The 19,898-nt window shown below is 48.3% G+C and overlaps 1 protein-coding gene across 8 annotated transcripts; it reads right to left on the minus strand.

The window, feature by feature from the left end:
* Positions 1-2,837: 2,837 nt before the first annotated feature.
* Rcc1 (regulator of chromosome condensation 1) lies at positions 2,838-19,124 on the minus strand. Of its 8 annotated transcripts, none has more exons than XM_051188987.1 (11): positions 18,990-19,124; positions 11,431-11,512; positions 10,734-10,772; positions 9,338-9,525; positions 9,018-9,197; positions 7,308-7,404; positions 7,098-7,220; positions 6,008-6,163; positions 5,712-5,831; positions 5,270-5,422; positions 2,838-3,880 (listed from the first exon to the last, which is right to left on the minus strand). In XM_051188987.1, exons 2-11 carry the CDS (start codon positions 11,501-11,503, stop codon positions 3,705-3,707), a joined length of 1,305 nt encoding a protein of 434 aa, XP_051044944.1. In that variant the 5' UTR covers positions 11,504-11,512; positions 18,990-19,124; the 3' UTR covers positions 2,838-3,704. The 8 variants fall into 8 exon arrangements, with proteins under 8 accessions (XP_051044944.1, XP_051044942.1, XP_051044943.1 ...); XM_051188985.1 differs by lacking the exon at positions 18,990-19,124 and adding an exon at positions 16,742-16,824; XM_051188986.1 differs by lacking the exon at positions 18,990-19,124 and adding an exon at positions 16,145-16,416.
* Positions 19,125-19,898: the final 774 nt, after the last annotated feature.

The raw sequence follows: 19,898 nt of genomic DNA on the forward strand, positions 1-19,898 counted from the left end.
GGTTAAAGTGTGAGGTGGTGGTGCATGCCTTTCGTCCGAGCACTTGGGAGGAAGAGGATGGCAGGTGGATGGTTCTTTTTGAGTTCGAGGCCAGTCTGGTCTACAGTGAATTCCAGGACAGTCAGTGGCAAGCTCCTGTACCTTGAGATTGGTTCCGACAATGAAGACAACTTGGGTACCAGAGGGAGCCTATCCCCAAACCAAGAACTCAAATATGAAAATCAGAGGCCAACTATAAGCCTCCAAATTTCATGTTCTCTTCTGTTACTGTATGAATAGTGCTAAGGGACTGGTGAGATAGCTCAGTAGGTAAAAGTTCATGACACCAAGCCTGAGGACTTGAGGATGAACACACACAATTGTAAAAAAAAAAAAAAAAAGTTTTTCATCAATGGTGGTACACGCCTTTAATCCCAACAATTGAAAGGCGGAAGCAGGAGGATCTCTTTGAGTTCCAGGACAGCCGGGTCTACAGAGCAAATTCCAGGGCAGGCTCCAAAGCTATAAAGAAACCCTTCTTGAAAAACAAAACAAAAAGTGTTTCGGAGGCCAGAGACAGCGCTGGATCCCATGGGATTAGAGTTACAGATGCTGTGTGTCAGCATGTGAGCGAAGAGAATTGAACCCTTGTCCTCTGCAAGAGCAGCCAGTGCTCCTTATCACTGAGCCATCTGTCTCTTCAGTATTATGTAAAGATGGGTGGCTTTGCCTGCCTAAAGCACCTGATTGGTCTAAATAAAAAAGTGAACAGCCAATGGCTAGGCAGTAGAGCGATAGGCAGGGCTGACAGGGAGACAATAAGTTGGAGGGAGCTAGGGCCATGATAGAACGAGAAGAGAGGGAAACACCTGGGGCCAGCCAGATACAGCAGGAAAAGTAGGACATACAGAATGACAGGGAGGTAAAAAGCCCCAAGGTAAACTGCAGATGAAAAGAAACAAGTTACATTAAGTTATAAGAGCATTCATACTAACAAGTCTCCCTGCCATGATTTGGGTGCAAGAAATTATGCTACATGTAGCTGCACACAGGCTTTGGCACCCAAAATGCTGTTTTACCTTCATCAGTGGCCTGGCTAGCCCTGGGGGGAATTGTTTCCCCAGATAAAGGATCTGTTGCTGCCCTTAAAGGTAGCTTTAACTAAACCTCTATAGTTCTAATAAAACTGGAGATTCAAAGGCTAGGGTGAAAACCTGGGAGCTCAGAGTAGCAACTTGCTTTCTTTATTGACATGGCTGACAGCCTCTCTCCTTCCACATTGCCCCAACTAAAAAAACCACCATTACCCGTCATGGTGGAGCACACCTTCAATCCCAGCACTCGGGAGGCATAGACAGGCAGATCTCTGACTTGGAGGCCCACCTGGTCTACAGTGAGTTCCAGGACAGCCATGGCTCCACAAAGAAACCTCTCTTGAAAAGACAAAAGCCAACAAAAAATCCCACTCAACACTGCTTCCTGTCAACTAGTTGCTAACCCTGCCTCCCTGAGCTCAATTTTAATTTTATTAACACAAATGCAACACATCTTTACATAGTTAAAACTAATGCAGCATAAACAAAATGTTTTGCCTGGTTAAACATTACACAACACTCCAATCCATTAGTCATACCCACTTCCCAACACACTCACATTCTCTCAGACTGAAATATTCCTATGCTGCTGTGAAGGTTCTCTAAGCAAGAGTGTAAAGGACTCAAAATAGCTTCAGGAAGTTCCTGAAACTGCTTGGATCACTATTGCTTACTCATATTCAGAGTAAGCAATAAAGGTTGAGAGGCTGGAAAAAAAAAAATTGAGGCTGACCTACAATAAGACTCAGGTCAAGTTGGCAAGGACTCTTGGGAGTACAGATCTGCTGCCTGGTAGAATCAGAAACCAGCCCAGCTGCCTGGAAATTTAGACCAGGATCACTTGGAAAGGATACTCTTCAGCCTCTTATGCTGTCTACAGGCTATGCGGTGAAAAAAAAACCCAGATTCCCAGTTTTTGGGAGCTGTCACTCATGCTGGGGTGGCCTTTGAGGATGAAGCTGTATTTCTGTAACTAACCCCAATGAAAATCATTGGTTCACCAAGTTGGATTATCTGTAATTTGGTTTGTTCTAGGCTCCCTACTTGCAGTGAGTGGACACTTGTGTATAGCATCTTCCCAGCAAAAGTTTTACGACAGGGCACCCAAGGTAAGTTTTAAGCAAACACACCAGCTTTTGAAAATGCAGACAGTTGAGTAAAATTGGAGGCTGGCAGTGGTGGCACACGCCTTTAATTCCAGCACTCAGGAGGCAGAGGCAGGTGGATCTCTGTGAGTTTGAGGCCAGCCTGGTTTACAGTTCCAGGAGAGCCACAGCTGTTAACACAGAGAAATTGGGCCAGGTGTGATGGTCACACAGCTTTAATCCAAAAACTCTGGAAGCAGACAGATCTTTTGAGTTCAAGGCTAGCCTGTTTTACACAGTAAGTTCCAGCCACACAGTAAGAGCTTGCCAAAAACAAAACAGGTGGTTTGGGATTTAAAACTTCCATACCAAAGCCAGGCCTGTAATATCCTCACTCAGGAAGCTGAGGCAGGAGTTTCAGCTCAGCCTGGGCTACACCGAGAGCCCATTTAAAAAAAAAAATCTAAACTCTCATGACCATGAATGACAGTGGTTCCTATTGCCTAACTAACCAAATACCTGATGTCTTTTCCAGACTTTGGAACAGCTGTGTTGGCCACAGCCTTGACAACAGGTTCATAGGCATATTTACTCTGACCTCTACATAATGTCTGGCACATGGCTGGTGCCCCTTAAAACACAACAAAACAACTCCAGGAAACCTGCATAAAACAAAGAGTCCATGTTTATAAAACTCTAAATTTATTCAAAGTGTTAAAAGATTTCACTCTCCCCTCTAAAATATTTTATAATTAAAAAAAAGAAAATCAAAGCTATTTTTTCAACCACTGTTACTTCCTTTCCTTAGGACCAGCCTCTGCCCCTCCACTCTTCTCCAGTACCCTGCCTTGACTGCCCAGCAGAGCCCAGCATGGCTTTCCAGTCCTTTTTGGCAGAAAGGCCGACTGGGTGGGGAACACACAGGCAATACCCAAGAGACAGTGGGCTGCTTTGTGCTTTTGGGAGAACAGCTAGTTGGGTTTTTTCAAGTGGGTCACTGTTTTTGCCCATCAACACCTGTTTAGAGCCAAATATTTGGCTTAGGGTCACCCCAGCCTTGTGAAGCCTTTGTCCAGACCTCCCTAAGCATGGGTCCATGACAACTGAATCTGATGACTGTACCATCTGTCTCCTTTTAAACTGACATTAGGAACAGAAAAAGTGGCACATGGGAAGGGTATGGGCAAGTGTATGGGCACCAAAAACCCAAGGCAGGAGGAGCTTTGGGCTTTGTAGGCAACGAGCCAGGGCCTGCTAGGACCACAGGAAGAAGGGTAGTAAAGGGAAAGGTCTACTGATGTAAGTCTAGTGTAAGCAAAGCTCCTTCTGAGACACCCTTCCCATCCTCCCTCATCCTGTACTTCCCAGGATGATTCTAGAAAAAGAGGACGAAACAGAAGGAAAGGATTCTGCGGTGGTGATGGGTAAGACAGGAGATGATAGCTGTTCAGGGTTGGGGAAGGGCCTTCTGGAATTTGTAGCTGGCCGTTTTTTCTGTTCTGTGAAGTTGGGCTGGGGGCCAGAAGCTAGGCCCACAATGACTTCATCAGCTCTGCTCCTTGTCCTTAACCAGTAAGACTGTGTGCTGGCCCCCACTGGACACAGTTAAGACCACTCGGTTCTCCAGCTGTTTGCCAGTCATTTCCACAGGGCTCCAGGCATCTTCATCCTGGCCTGTGCCCAGCTGGTAGTTGGTGCCCATGCCCCAGGCAAAAACACGACCTAGAAGGGACAGAAAAAGAACCTTTGGGGTCCTCAGGCCTGCCTTGCCATACAAGGAGATGCCTGTGACATGGAGGTAAATTTTGGCCTTAACCAATAGCAGTTTGGGAAAGTCCCAGCCCCAGAGTTCAAGGGAGTTTGGAAGAGCTGAGAAGACTGTGTCCTCCACTGTATTCTCCCTATGCCAGGGCACAGAACTTGGGGGGGGGGTGTGTGTGAAAAGGGCAAGGGGGTACTACGTTCTAAATCCCTGTTCTTGGAACCAGCCACCTTCTACATTATTTAGGATGCTCCTGGGCTTGATATGCCATCTCTGGTGTTTTTTGTCTTTAGATAAGGTCTCACTATGTAGCCCTAGCTAGCCTAGAACTCATTCACTATGTAGACCAGGCTAGCCTCAAACTCACAGACATGTGCTTGCCTCTGCCTCCTGAGTACTGGGGTGTAAATGTGCCATGACATGCAGCCTAATCCTTGGGTTTTCAAAAAGGACTGAACCTCTATGCTGCAGTGCAAACGCCACTTCCTGAGGAAGTGAACCCAGGTAAGCACAAACACCTCTGCCAGCCTGAATTCTGCAGGACCCCTGACTATGAAACTTTCTTGGGCTTTGGCTCGTATGTGTCCACACCCTCTTCTGCTAGACTAGCCAGGACCTACATGGCAGCTCACAACTGTCAGTAACTCCAGTCCCCAGGAGATCTAATGCCCCTCTCCTAGCCTCTGTAGGTACCAAGCATATGTATAGTACATACACACATGCAGATATAATATAAACATTAAAAAAAAGTACTCTTGTCTTGTGGAATATTTATACAATGTGTGAAGGTGCATTGCCGTGGTTAGTGTAATAAAAAGCTGAGTGGCCAATTGTGGGCAGGAGATATAGGTGGGATTTCCAGGGAGAAAAAGGAAGAGGTGGAATCTAGGGACATAGGAATGCCAGGAGACAGAGAGGAAACAGGAAGTACAAGTAAAAGAGAGGTAACACATGATAGAACATAGATTAATATAAATGAGTTAATATAAGTTATAAGAGCTAGTTAGAAACAAGCCTAAGCTACAGGCCAAGCTTTCATAAGAAGTCTGTGTCATTATTTGGGAGTTAGATGCTGGGACAGAGAAAGACTCATTATACTCTTGAGCCTAGTATGAGTCCAACATGCAGAAGGCAGGGGCAGAGGCAGGCAGATCTGAGTTCCAGGCCAGCCTGGTCTACATGGTGAGAGCCCTGTCTCAAAAACATAACAGACCAAAACAAAACAACAAAACACCCTACCCAGAGCTTCTGAATCAATGGCAAAGCAGCATCATCAATATAACCTGAGGAACTTGCTAGGGATCATGCTCCCCAGGCTCCAACCAAGCGGGTCTGAGGATCCCACTCACCATCCTTGGACACAGCATAACCCACAGAAGCCCCACAGGCCACTGACTCAACGACAGGCAGCCGGGAAATGAGGGTGGGTATGCTCTTCTCCTCGGCACCCTCCCCAAGGCCCAGTCGCCCATATTCAGCCCTGCCCAGGCTGTATGCTTTTCCTAGAGGATAAATAAAGAGAGGTTGAGAATCAATGGGGGGCATGTTCCAAGTAAAATAGATAGCACACCAATTGAGTCCCATGTCCTTCGGAGTCAGGTCTCCTCTCAAGTGCTGAGGTCTCAGGGCCTTTTCTTCATCTGGGCTGGGAGCTAGAAGATGCTCTACATCCCCTGAGGGCACGCATGCTCCAAGCTCAAAAACAACCATCATGGATGCAATCTATGTCTGGCCCAAACCATGATCCAAGGCACCTGACCGTATCAATGTAGAAGGACTTCAGTGTCCTACCTTCTGAATCCATGCAAATTGTATGGTGCTGTCCACCAGAGAAGCCCACCCAGGACTTGGTAGAATTCTTGAAGGAAGTCAAGTTCTGAGGAATGAAGCAAGATCCAGTGCCTGGAGTTCCTGTTGCCAAGGATGAAGTTGTTCCAGAAGCTTTCCTCCCCACTGTTGTCCCCAGAAAGGCCACCCTCACTCATCCCCAGAAACACCGCAGCTCTGAGGGGTCAGGTACCCCACACAAAGCAAAGACAAAGACTGAAAGCTAGCAAGTCAAGTCTGATGCTAGGAACAGCACTCACCAAGCTGGTGATAGTTGGAGAGGCCAAAACCATACACATGGCCCTCACGGGAGATGGCAAAAGTGAAATAGGCACCACAGAAGGCATCCTGGAACCGCACACGACCCCGACTTCCCCTGGATTTCAGCAGCACACATTTGGGGACCAAGAGTCGCTCTGTAAATAATAAAGAGGAAGCCAGGGTCAGTGACCCTGAAGGAGGCAAAGCAGGGTCATCCTTCTTACAGAGGAGGTAACTGAGGTGAGGCCACCAGACTTTAAACGTCACCTCAAACTTTTAACAGACATGAGAAGAAAAGCTCACACAACTTACGTGCCAGAAATTTTCCTGATTAAACCCTTTCTCTCCACAGTAACCAACAGGGGTGAGGTGCGTTGGGGGGGGGGGTTAGAGATAAGGAGTCAGCCTCCAAAGTCTGAGGGTGCCCCACCTTTTTAGAGGGTCTCATTATTTATTGGTTAGCCTAGAACTATGTACACCAGGCAGTCCTCAAACTCTAAGTCTGAGGAACTCACATTCCTCTGCTTCCTGAGTTCTGGGATTGAAGGCATTTGCCACCATACCCAGCTCAAAGCCTGAGTTCTGGTTTTGTTTGTTTGTTTGTTTGGGGAGGTCAAAATATGGTGTCTGTGTAGTGCTGGCTGGCCTCAAACTCTATCTCCCAAATGCTAAAATTATAGTTGTATGCAACTACTGCCCAGTCTGAGTTACTTTTTTTTTTTTTTTTTTTTTTTTTTTTTTTTTGTCTTTTGAGACAGGGTTTCTCTGTGAAGCTTTGGAGCCTGTCCTGGAACTCACTATATAGAACAGACTGGCCTCAGACTCGCAGAGATCCGGCTACCTCTGCCTCCCAAATGCTGGGATTAAATGTGTGTGACATCACTGCCAGGCAGCCAGTCTGAGTTTTTTTTTTTTTTTTTTTTTTTTTTTTTTAATTTTTTTATTTCATTTTACATTCCAACAGTCTGAGTTTTTAATGACCACCGCAAGTACACGGGATATAAACCTCAACAGAATCCCTATTGCTCTTTAATTTTGGCAAGGGACGGCTTACCAAATTATCCCACTGGCAATACCAAAGCCACTTACCAAGGCCCTGACGGCCACCTCGGTTGGCAAATAATTCAGGTACACGGCCCAGCTGACCCTGCTCCCCACACCCCAAGGTGTACAGGTCTCCATCAGTCGTCAGCATCACCAAATGGTCATTCCCTGGAGAAGGCAGGAGATGAAGGGCTTGTCAGTAAGACCCAAGGCTGAGCTGCCCTCACTCCTGCCCACAATGTGTCCAACACTCACCTGAGACTACCTTTACCACAGGCATGTCCAACTGCACTTGAACAGGAACCATGCTCTTCTTCATGGGCTCCAACAACCCGATCATCCCATTATTGTCCTACAAAGGAGGGGCAGAGACTTAAACAGCCAGTCCTGCAGCTTTGTGTCAGCCAAGCCCAGGCTTCCTGGGGCCATGACAGTGGTCTGGCTTAGGGCAGTGAATGGTAGCAGATATGGGCAGTGAGGCAGGCAAGATCCTGGCCACATATGGAAATACTGAGAATGACAACACCCACAGGCTAGAAACTGTGTTAAAGTAAGCGAGGGTAAAGATGTGAGTGGAGGGAAACAAATCTTGCTAAAAATCAATTAATTGCTGAAGCAACATGGCAAGAAGACAGAGGTGCAATACATCATTCTGAGCATTTCTGTGTTAAAATGGTCTCCATAAAAATGCTTACAATAAACCAGGAGGTGGTGGCACACGCCTTCAATCCCAGCATTCTGGAAGGCAGAGGCAGGTGCATCTCTGTGAGTTCTAGGATAGCCTGGTCTATAGAGCAAGTTCCAGGACAGCCAAGGCTACACAGAAACCCTGTCTCAAAGAAGAAAAAAAAAAAAGTTTACAATAGTACAGGGTGTGCAGGCAAACTCCTTTAATCCCAGCACTATCCAATATAAAACAAGATCTGTGAGTTTGAGGTCAGTCTCATTTACATAGTGAGTTCCAAACCAGCCAGGGATACACTGCAACACCGTGTCTCAAAAAAAGTAAATAAATGAGGGCCTGGCATGGTGGTACACACACTTTTAATCCTAGAGAGACAGGAGGATCTCTATGAGTTCAAGGCCAGCCTAATCTACAAAGCAAGCTCCAGGACAGCCAGAACTACATAGAGAGATGCTGTCTCAAAAAATAAGTAAAGAAATGAATAATTGTTTTTACAATAACCTTAATAAGGAAATACTCATGAAGATTCCATCTTGTTTTAACTTACTTTTAATGTATATGGGTGTTTTGTAAGCACATATGTATATTTATTGCACCATGTCTGCCTGGTTCCCAAAAGGGCTAGAAGAAGGCCCTGGATCTCCTGGAACCTGTGTTATAGACAGCTGTGAGTTGCTATGGGGGTGTTGGAAACTGAATCCAAGTCCTCTGCAAGAGTAGAACATGGCTTTAGCCACCCTTTCCAGCCAGAGTATTGAAACATCTCCCTATGCTGAGATTGTAGCTCCCTTGACACTGCTTGCCTGGTACACACCATGTCCTGGGTTCCATCTCTGACACTACGCAAGAATGGGAGCCCATAATTCCAGCACCCAGGAGATGGGGGCAGAAGGATCATAAAGAAGTTCAAAGTCATCCTCAGCTGCATTGCCAGTATGGGGCTCACCTGAGGTACACGAGACCTTGTCTTAGGAAAAAGAATCCATGAAAACCAAAAATTAAGATTATAATCCCCTGCCTTAGAATCACCTCTATAATGGGGTCGAGAATGAGAACAGAACGAAAAGACAAAGCAGCTTCTAGGAGCAGCTGCAGCTTAGAGGCATCCTTTACCCACCTCTTCTCAAATACAGGTATCTCATCACATTCAAGCCAATAGCCAGTGGTGTGGACAGACCCACATAAGAAACCAGGGGCTCAAATCTGGGCAACACCTACATGTGGCCCTTACCTTCTATTCCCACCAGCAAGCAAGCACAATTTTCCAGACCCAGGCTTACCCGGAAAGAGCCCCAGAGGAAGACACGGCCATCTTCGGTAAGGGCTGCTGTGTGACTGTCTCCTGCTGACACTTGTACCACCTTCTCTTGCAGTTCCACTTTCCCAGGAACCATCTCTGAGCCCTCGACTGATGTGTCTCTTCCCAGGGCACCCTCATCATTGCAGCCGAAGGAGTAGACCTGTGCCCAGGGTCTCCCATTAGCACAAAGTCTGAGTTTATGGTAGACTCATTTAGGCCACTCCTTCCTTCTATAACCAGGTTCTGTCCCACACCCTTGCACCCAGGCCCTATCCAACCTGTCCCAGCCCCCTGACTTACCTGGCCACTTTGGCTCAGACAAACGGTATGCATGCCCCCGGCCTCAGCCTGCACAACATCTTGCAGACGGGGCACCAAGGCCGGCTTCTTCCTCTCCAGCACACTCTCACCCAGCCCCAGCTGGCCCACGTCGCCCTGGCCCAGTGTCAGCACCAAGCCCGGTTCTGTTTTGTGAGACCTGTGTGAGACTAAAGGGTGGAGAAGACAGCCCCTGAGTGTGCAGGACGAGGGCAGCAGAGGTCATGGCATAGGCTCTGGGATCATGATGACCTGAGGAGCAAACCCTCCATCTGCCCACAGGCTATAGACAAGACCTGTCAGCCTAAATGTCCTTATATGTAAATGGAGGATGACAAGGGGTTTGTGAGGATTAGCAGCCAAGCACATTAATGAATGACATGAGGAAGAAAGACAAACAAGGAGACACACTACATGGTGAAAAGGATGTCGGTGGGCAGGGTGCGAGGACAGTGAGGATACAAGATAGTTTCTTGCTGAGCCCATGTCTCAGATATGGATCCATACCGCCAATCTTGTTTTTCGAGACAGGTTTCTCTGTGTAACAGCCCTGGCTGTCCTGGAACTAACTGTAGACCAGGCTGGCCTCCAACTACCAAGTTCCTCCTACCTCTGCCTCCCGATTGCTGGGATTAAAGATGTGCCACCACCATCCAGCAGTACCAACCTTTTACTCTGACCACTTACTTTACCAACACTAGCTGGCTCTGCAGACCTCCCATATCTAAAAGACCCTGCTGACAGGCCTGGTGCTTCAAGCTTTTAATCCCAGCCCTTGGAGGTAGAAGCAGGAAGATCTCTGGGAGTTCAAGGCCAGCCAGGGTTATATATTGAGTTCCAGGATAGCCAGAGCTATTATATCTCAAACAAACATCAAAAATAGAAGACACTGTTTTACAGGACACAGAATAGAGCCTCCTAGAGGGTCAAAATATCTGCCCAGGTTCATAAAGCTAATTAATAGAGTTTGCACTGAACTCAGGCGACTTTCTGGGTTAGAAGAGTACTTATCAACCTCTATCTGACTGAATGCCCCTCCACCCCCAGACCGTGATCTCCAACTCCAACTCCGGTACACAGGAGAACAGACCACCCCTTCTGCCAACATGGGCAGCACACTGACAGCTTCAGAGGAACAGGAAGGCACAGTAAGAACCCACAGATGCATTTGCAGAGAGGCGTGGGCCAACCAGTAGGTAGTGCAAAGCCTTTTGGCAGCCAATGGAAGCCTGCCACAGCCCTTCAGTCAATGGCATCCAGTCCCTTCCCCAGGGGCGTGGCCTCGGCTGCCAGGGCCACTGGCGCTGCACAGAGGCTGCACTGGGCAGGGAGCCATCTGGTTGGGTTTTCTGGTCAGTTGGGTTTGGCCCACAGGCACCTTGGCAGGAGCGGGTGGCAGGACCGCGGTTACGAGGGTCTGCAAAAGACAGACACTGTCTGAGCGTGAGTCTATGCTCCTTCCTCCCATGCTAGGGGTCAATTTCTCTGGTCTTCGCCACACTTTGGGGTTATAGGAGAGAGAAAAATTAGCTGGGACATTAGCTCATCTAATCTTCAACGACTCAGATAGACTGGAATTCTCATCTCCATTCTATTAACCTCAGCCAGATTGACATGCCTGTGCTTATACATAAGAAAGTGGCAGAGCTAAGACCTGGACTCACCTCTGAAAGCCTAGTAGGTCCAAAAGCTTTCAAGATGTCAGTTCAGAACAAATGGACCTAAGGCCAAGGACTTTTTCCATTATCAGGGGAGGAGACCAGCGTACTTTAGACAGACCAAACTTGTAATGCATTTGCCTGGGGCCACGTCCTAGGATCTGGGGTAGCAGGACAGGGAATCTTTTTCTGATAGCACTGCACTGAGTACTCTCTGAAGAGCCTCAGTTTAGGGCTCTCTTCTGACTGCTACAGGGTTGGACTGGGTAAGAGGCAAGAGAACCTCCACTGAGCAGGAGTCCCTGGACATCTAAGCCCCTCAGAGCTTTAAGCCAGGGAGGAAGGAGCGGGGTTCCAGAGAGCTCACTGCTTGTTCTGAGACCACTCAGAGCCAGGAAGGGATCAAGGCCAGCTTACCTTTCACTTTCTTGCTTTTGGGGATGGCATCTTCTGGGGGTGACCTTCTCTTAGCTATGCGCTTGGGTGGCATCTTCCTGTCCTGAAAAACCCAGCCAAATACTACATGTCAGAATCATAAACACCTTCCTGTGCAATATTTACCAAAAACCCTAAAAATGCAGGGCAGTGGTGTCACATGCCTTTAATCTCTGTGAGTTCGAGGTCAGCCTGGTTTACAGAGTGAGTTCCAAGAAAGCCAGGGCTACACAGAGAAACCCTGTCTTGGGAGGGAGAATTATAAATAAGTCACCCAGCAGTTAACACCTCTCAGCATCTACCCCAGAAGTGTTCCATAGGCAGGTAATGCCTGAACTCACAAATATTCTCTGATGCTGCTAACTGGGGGAAAGTGAGCAAACCTGACTAATGTAGTGGACTAGGGGCTAGGGATATACCTCAGCTGGGTGAGAATCTGCCTAAGCTTCAAGTCTGATCCTGGTTCAAAAACTAGCACTGCTACTTGGGCCTGATGGCACCTTCCTGTACTTCCAGCACTATCGAAGTCAGAACCAGTGGACTGGCCACAGGTAGAATACACATAAAGGAACGGTAGGAAGTCATTAAAAATGACATTTTAGAGACAAATCTACTGAACAGAAAGATGGTTCTTGTGACAAAGAACAGGCAGAAGCCAGGTGCTTACTCATGACCCCAGCACTGCAGCAACCGAATTTCAGGCCAGCCAGTCTCAAATACACGCAAACAACAAAAACAAGCGGCCATGCGGTTAACCCTAGCACTCACTCAGGAGGCGGGGCAGGAGGTTCTCTGGTCTACATAGTAAATTTCAGCCCAGCTCGGGCTATACAGGGAGACCACATCTCCAAACAAAGCAGAAAAATAAACCACAACACAAAAACAACCCCAAAACCCAAACTACATAGTCTGAAGAGCTAGCTGCCTGCTCTCCATTTTAGCTTATTATTAAACTATTATTATTTTGAAACAGAGTCCAGTGCAGCTTAAGATTGCCCTGAACGCCTCCCATTCCTGCCTACACCTGGGCTGAATTTACAGGTATGTACTTCTGTGACTGGCTGACATGCAGGGTTAATTGAGCTGATACCGAGATAGCACACTGCTGGGATGTGGCTCATTGGCAGAGTGCTTGCTCGCTCACTTACCATTCCTGAGGCTCTGGGTTTCACCCCATAACAGGAAAAAAAAAATTAAATTAAAATAAAGCTGGACTGGGTGTATACCTTTAGCCCCAGCGCTCTGAAGGCAGATGAAGGCCAGACGTAGAAAAACCCTTTCCCAAAAATCCAAACAAACAAACAAGGCTGGGAGTAATTCCAGCACTGGGGCAGAGGTGGGCAGATTAGCCAGCCTGGTCTACATAGTGAGCTTCAGAGCGGGCAGGGCTTGGAGACCCAGTCTTAAAAATAAACTGACCAACAGAAACCCAGTAGTAAATAATGACAAAAAATTAAAATGGCTGTAGGCTAAGTGCTTGCTCAGTAAGTTAATGATGATGGTAGGGGGTTAGGGTCTTCTCCAGGTAATACTGAGACACATACCTACTGGAATCTTAGCAAGCTCATCGCCCCGTCACCTGACAGGAATGAAAACTCTGCTCATGGCAACAATGGAAGGAACAGCCCAGGCCCTTCTCAGTGTCTGCTCCCAGCTGTCAACTCAGACGGTATGAACACAAAGACTAGAGACTTGTGACTCAGAGGGCAGAACCACAAAGAAAGCACTTTAAACAGGCCCAGGAGCCCGCAGAGCCTGTGTGGGTTGTGGCTGGTCCAGTTTTGTCATGACGGGGGCCATTGTGAACTCTGTACAACCGCCATTCTCCCAGCAATGGGACCCCTTCCTAATGGCCTCTTTGAGACCCCTCTCTCCTCACACTGAAAATGACTGCTCTTTGGGATCCCTGGAACTCAATCCACCCCCCTCCCCCAGGGCTCTGGTGAGCTCAACCATTAACAACCCTTATCTGTTAAGGAGGAGGTGACAACTACCTCTCAGGGCAGACAGAAGCATGGAGTAGGTGGTCAAACAGTGAGTGACACATGCGCACTCATCTCCCAAGGATTCAGCAGTACCTGGGGTTGGGCCAACCTGCTTCCTGTACTCATGGAGCATACATTCTAGTAAGAAAGGAAGACCATTACAAAAATCACCCTGTGTTCCCTCCTCCCAATCCATCATTCCCTCCCAAAGAAACTAAAAAACAACTCACAAAATCTTTGGTGTACAAAAAGCTTTTCCTTTTCCAAACAAGCTTTAGTCAGTCATGATGGCAAATGCCTGTGACATAAAGGTCATCCTCAGCCACACAACAAGATTGAGGACAGCCAAGGCCATTATGAGACCCTGTCTCAAAAACCAAACCAAGGGGCTTCGAAGATGACTCTGTCAGCATGCAAGCATGTGACCTGCATTCAGAACCCAACACTCACAAAATGCTAGGCATAACACACTCTTACAATCCTAGTGCAGGCAAGTCGGAGTAGGGTGGGGTACACAGATCCCTGAAGCTCACTGGCTAGCTAAAAACTGTACCCTAACGGGTGAACTCCAGGTAAAAAGTAAGGCAGAGCACAACCAAGGAGACAACTGTTGTCAACCTCTGCGCTCCACATGCACACTCAGATCCTCATGCACACTCACAGGAACATGTGTACACCCCACACCACAAACTCACCCCTGCTCAGAAGAGCTGAAAACACCATCCCCCTGTAGCATGCTGAGGGAGCTGATGCTTGCCCAAGTTCATATAGCCAAGGAGAGACAGAAAAAGGACCCAGACATTTAATTTTATTTTAGAGACGGGGTTTCCACACATAACAGCCCTGGCTGTCCTGAAATTTGCTTTGTAGACCAGGCTGGCCTTGAAGTCACAGAGATCCGCTTGCCCCTGCCTCCCAAGTGCTGTGATCAAAGGTGTGCTGTTTGTGGTAGTAGACACCTATAATCCCAGAAGCTAGGAAGCTGACCAGGATCAACACAGACTATATAGCAAGACCCTCTTTCACCATCACCACCCAAAAATGTCAGCTAAAGGTACACTAACTATAACCTGGTAGGAATTTAAGATGCCTGAGCAAGTCTCTCAGGATCCCAGATAAGTTTGGCCAAATTCAAGGAAGAGAAAGCAGAAGCCAAGGGAGAGAGAGGGTAGATAGAACTGGTGCTAGAACTAACAGGTCTTCAGTCCACTGCTGAGGGGAGACACTGAGACAACCCACACTCTCCATCTGCACCGCAGCTGCATTAGTTGCTGCACTTGGCTGTAAGCACAAATCCAGAAGCAAGAGCAGGGGAAGGGCAGCACCTTCTACACAGTGCATGGGCCTAGCTGGGCGTAGTGTGTAGAGGCGAGATTTCTGATTCCACAATTTCAAGGCCAGCTTGGTCTACATAATGACACCTACTCTGTTTCAACAAATAAGCCAAGGCTAGAGAGATAGCTCAGCACTGGCTACTCTTCTAAAGAACCCAGGTTTGGTCCGCAGCACCCAGGAGGTCACTCACTGCAACTCCAGTTGCAGAGGATCCAAGGCCCTCTCCCCTCTTCTGACCTCCCTGGGCCACTACCATGCATGTGGTACACAGACATATATGCAGGGGAAACACTCATAGACATTAAAAAAACCAAAAGACTTGTCTCCGGTCACCATTTGACTCCCACTTCCACTCCCCAGGCTCCGTCTTCGAGGAGTTTAAAAACGGAAGAGTGAGCAAGACTCAGAAATAAAAACCAGAAAGGAGTCAACTTCCATTAATAAGCGCCTAAGTGTAGGACCCTCGAAGAGCTCAGACCTGTTGCCATGGCAGGAATGGGTGTGCAGGCCACTGGAGGCTGAGATGAAGCCCCAGGGGACGGGCCCCCAGCAGAGCTGGGGCTTCTCCAAGCCTGCTTCCTCACCTGTTAAATCAGTGGGTAGGTACACGAGGCTAGTCAGTCTACCAGGAGCTGGGTGTTCTGAGACCTCACCACAACCACAACCCCATTTCTGGAGTATCTGGCAACCCCAGCAGCAGTCCCTCCCCCACACTAAGACTAGCGGCAAGACTTAGGGGCTGAGGAATGTCTTTGTGGGACAGGCTACCGGGAGAGAACGGAATGGCTGCCAGGAACGGAGCAAGCAAACTTCACACCAGGGAGTCCTTCACCCAGCTCCAGCAAGTGTGTGGTAAGGCCTGGGGCTCTGTCCATTTTTTCCTTGAGAGAGGAGCCATAGCTTCTAGTACACGTTAGAGCCACTGATTTTGTTTGGGACATACTACCTTCATTTTATAGGTAAGGGTAACTACTACTTAAGAGGATCCAGTGGGACCCAAACCAGACTCCTGTTCTTAGATGTCAATCAGAACTCGTGAATCACTTCCAACTCATCTCCCCACGCTCCATTAGGATGCTCTTCTTGGGTGAAGCAGGCTTCGCTGTGCCCTCCACGCCCACTCCAACCCTCCCCGGAAGCTCCACAGAACCACTGATGTCTGTGACCCCAAACACTTCTAGGTGTTGCATGTGCTGCGCCCCACGTCTGGACTAACCTGACCCTGGGTATCCAAAGCGTAATACAGCCTCACTACCCAAAGTTGGCCTCTACCATTCTACCAAAAGCCCATCGGGTCACCTCATTTGGAAAACTATCCCTGACCATCCACAGCCCGATTCAGGCTTCCGCTTTGCAGTTCCCAGTCCATTTCATACCCTCAGTTTCTGCCAGGGTACACGTGGTCGGAAGACTTAATTTCTGATGAATCGACGACATGGCAGCAGCAACGCTCGAGTTCCAAGGGCATACTTTGCTGATCCCCGGAGACCCTAACTGTGGAACCATGGAAGTCTCGCCAGGGAGCCCAGGCGCTCCGCAAAGGGCATGGAGGCCCGCCATTGTCACTATTGTTCCCCACTGGCTCAGGAGCAGCTCGGAACCCTCAGGCAGCAAGCGACAGGGTGACAGAGGGTTGACTGGGGTGAAGGGCAGGAGACCGCCTGTGGACGCTGCCGCTCTCTCCAGGCCGCCGGCCACCCGCGCGTGCCCGGGCGCCGCGCTCCAGCCGTTTGAATCTCCCGCCGCGTGGCAGGGCGCGCGCCCGGAGCGCGGCTGCTAAGGGGCTGCGCGGCCCGTGCGCGGGCGAGGCGGGGCCCACGCGGGCCGAAGCTCGCGCGCCCGCAGCGCCGACGGCTTCACGTGCAGCCCGCCCCGCACTACGCTATGCGGATGGCGACCTCGGCCCAACGCAGCCCCGCGCGCCTCCCCGGTTTCCGTTCCCCGGGCTCCCCGCGAACCGGAGATCGACCTACCTCGGTACCGCGCGGCCACAAGCAACTCCAGCACTCGGCAGCCGGCGGCGGCGAGCTGCCCCGAGCATGCGCTCTGCGGGCCTCCGGCCGCGACCCTGACTAAAAAGGAAAACAAAGAGCCGGGCGGCCCCTGGTGGCCAGCGCGGGAAGTGCGACAGGGTGCTCCCAGTTTGTACCCACTACATTGTTTATTTGGGAGACCTCAAAAGTGGGAAAAAATGGAGTGACAACAGGTCAGAGAGACTACTACAGTCTTGGTTTGTTTGGGGAAACCTGGTGTGTGGGCTCTGTACGGAGCAAAACAAGGTTGATGGTACTTGTTCCCAAAGTGCCCATGCAGAGGGCTGAAAAATCCAGCTATTACCTATACAGGGCGGACTGATTCAGCCTGGGAAGAGCTCAGGAACAGTTTTGTTTTTTTGAGACAGGGTTTGTGTATCTCTGACTGTCCTCGAACTCGCTCTGCAGATCAGACTGTCCTGAAACTCACAGAGATCCTCCTGCCTATGGCTCCCTAGTGCTGGCAAGGGAGCACCCCCAGGCTAGGAATGGCTTTCTAGTAAAGTTTAAGTGGGAAAAGCATTCAGGAAGGATAACATTTGCTTATTTATCTCATGTATGTCTGTGAACCTTGTGTTTACCATGCCTGCAAAGGCCAGAAAGAGGGTGCCTAATGCTCCAGAGTTACAAATGGTTATGTCCCGCTATGTAGGCCCTGGGAATGGAATTTCCAATTTCTGCAACAGCAATGAGCGCTCTTAACCTCTGCACTGTCTCTCCAGTCCCAGAAGGGTAACATTTGCAAAGACGGAGGGTAAAATGTGTGAAACTGCTGTATACCCTGTAGAGGGTAAGTTACTATGGGAGGGTTGATATGATCAGAACTTGGTTAGGGGTCCAGGCAACAGCATTTGGGAGGCAGAGGCAGGTGAATCTCTGTGAGTTTGAGACCAACCTGGTCTACAAGAGCTAGTTCCAGGACAGGCTCTAAAGCCACAGAGAAACCCTGTCTCGAAAAACCAACCCACCCCCCCAAAAAAGGATGGATTGGGCGGGGAAGTTGAAGAGATCAAAGAGATGGATGACTTCACTGGTTCACTGGCTGCTCTTCTAGAGGACCCAGGTTCAATTGGCTCACAACCATCTGTAATAAGGTGTGGTACTCTGTTTATACCCAGAACACTGGGTATAAAATGTTTGGTACAGTGGAACCAAGGAGAGTAAGATAAAGTCTGGATTGCTGGCACTGCTTATGTTTATAATCCCATCTTTCCAGAGGCTGAGGCAGGAGGGGCAGTAAATTCCAGACCAGGTGGGATGCAGTTAGTCTCTCCCAGGAATGAATGAATGAATGAATGAATGAATGGGGAGGGGTCTCTATGGATACAGCTCAGTCATTTGTTGAGGGCTTGGCCTAAGTGTGAGGTCCAAGGTTCAGCTCCCAGATGATGAAGGGAAGGTGGGAGGACATAAGGCTGGGAAACAAAAAGATGACTCAGGGCTGGGAATTACTGAAGTTTAAAATGCCCTCTCAACAACATCCTCACACCAGCAGCCCTGTGGGACTTAGTTGTCCCTGAAGTGATGTTTGGGACATTTGATTTTGTATGGCCCTCCTATTGAGGGCAGTTACCACTACAAACAGTATTTTCTGTGTTTCACATTAATTCTGACTCCAGAAGTCATTGTGTTTTAAATTTTTCTTTATGTTTATTTTTGGTTGTAGGCCTAAGCCCACAGGGCTAAGCCATCCCTCCAGCCCTGTTTATTTTTGAGAGGGTCTCAGTCTCACTATAGACACCAGGCTGGCCTTAAAACTCAAGAGAACCACCTGCCTCTGCCTCCCTAGAGCTAGGAGTAATGGTTCAGTTATTTTTAAGATGGTATCTTTCTTAAGGAGCAAGATCAGCACCTGAATAAAAAAACAAAACAACAGCAAAAACCCAGCAAAAGTAGGGCTCACAGCTAGCTCAGGGAGAGGACCCTCACCTGTCAACTCTTCTTATATTTTGAAGTGTGTGTACATGTGTGCTAGTGAACGCCTGTGGAGTCCAGAGGATGACATTCAGGAGTTAAATTACCACTTTCTATTGTGTGGGTCCCAGAGAGCAAAGTCAAGTCTTCAGACATGGCAGCAGGAACCTTTACCAAGTGAGCCATCATCTCTGGGTGATTATTTGCCAACTGCATTTCCCGTTATGTAATGTCAGCCCCAGAGCAATCCCCTAATTTTGTCATTTTGTCTTACCTTTTCAGGTTTACCTCTGCCTCCATCATGACCTCCTCTCTTAGGAGATAAACTGTGAAGTTTCTCCAAGCTTCACCCTGGAAATGATGGTCTTTCTGTAGCCTTTCTCCAAGATCTTACTCACTCACATGGCTTTATGTAATCACAGAAAAATGATCATCACTTATCTCATATTAAAAACATGTTTTATTGTTTTGTTCTGGAACTCAAGTAGCCAGGCTGTCTCCAAACTCCTAACCCTCCTGCTTTAGCCTACTAGTGCTAAGATTATAGGGGTATGCCACCAACCCTCTGACCCTAAAACCCATCTTTTAAAAAATCTATTTTTATGCATTTTATGTGGGCTATCAGCATGTACCAGAAAAGGCATCAGATGTTATAGATGGTTATGAGCCACCATGTGGTTGCTGGGAATTGAACTTAAGACTTCTAGAAGAGCAGTCAGTGCTCTTATAGCTGACTCATCTCTCCAGCCAACTATTTTTAATTATGTTGCATGTGGGGTTGTGCATGTGAGTGCAGTGCGTACAGATTGCAGAAGAGAGTACTGGAACAAGTTACAGGCAGCTGCTGGATGTGGGTGCCAAGAACCAAACTCCTGAACTCTGGAAGAGCAACTCTTAACACGGTACCACCTCCCACTTAGATATAAAGCCTTCCTATGTGCTCATCTGCTCACAAAAAACCTGAGGTAGAAAATGAGGTTAAAATTATTGCTCTTGGAGAACCTGGGTTGGACTCCCAGTACCCACAAAGTAGCTCATAACCATCTGTAACTACAGTTCCTGGGGATCCCATGTTCTATTCTGACAGCTGTGCATGATAGTCATAGTGGGGTTGGGAACTGACTTGTATTTAGGATTGAGCTATCCTATTTCAGTGTTGAGACTTGAACCCAGACCTCACACA

The sequence above is a fragment of the Phodopus roborovskii genome, unplaced genomic scaffold, assembly GCF_943737965.1.
Source record: "Phodopus roborovskii unplaced genomic scaffold, PHOROB, whole genome shotgun sequence".
In the NCBI taxonomy this organism is placed as follows: Eukaryota; Metazoa; Chordata; class Mammalia; order Rodentia; family Cricetidae; genus Phodopus; species Phodopus roborovskii.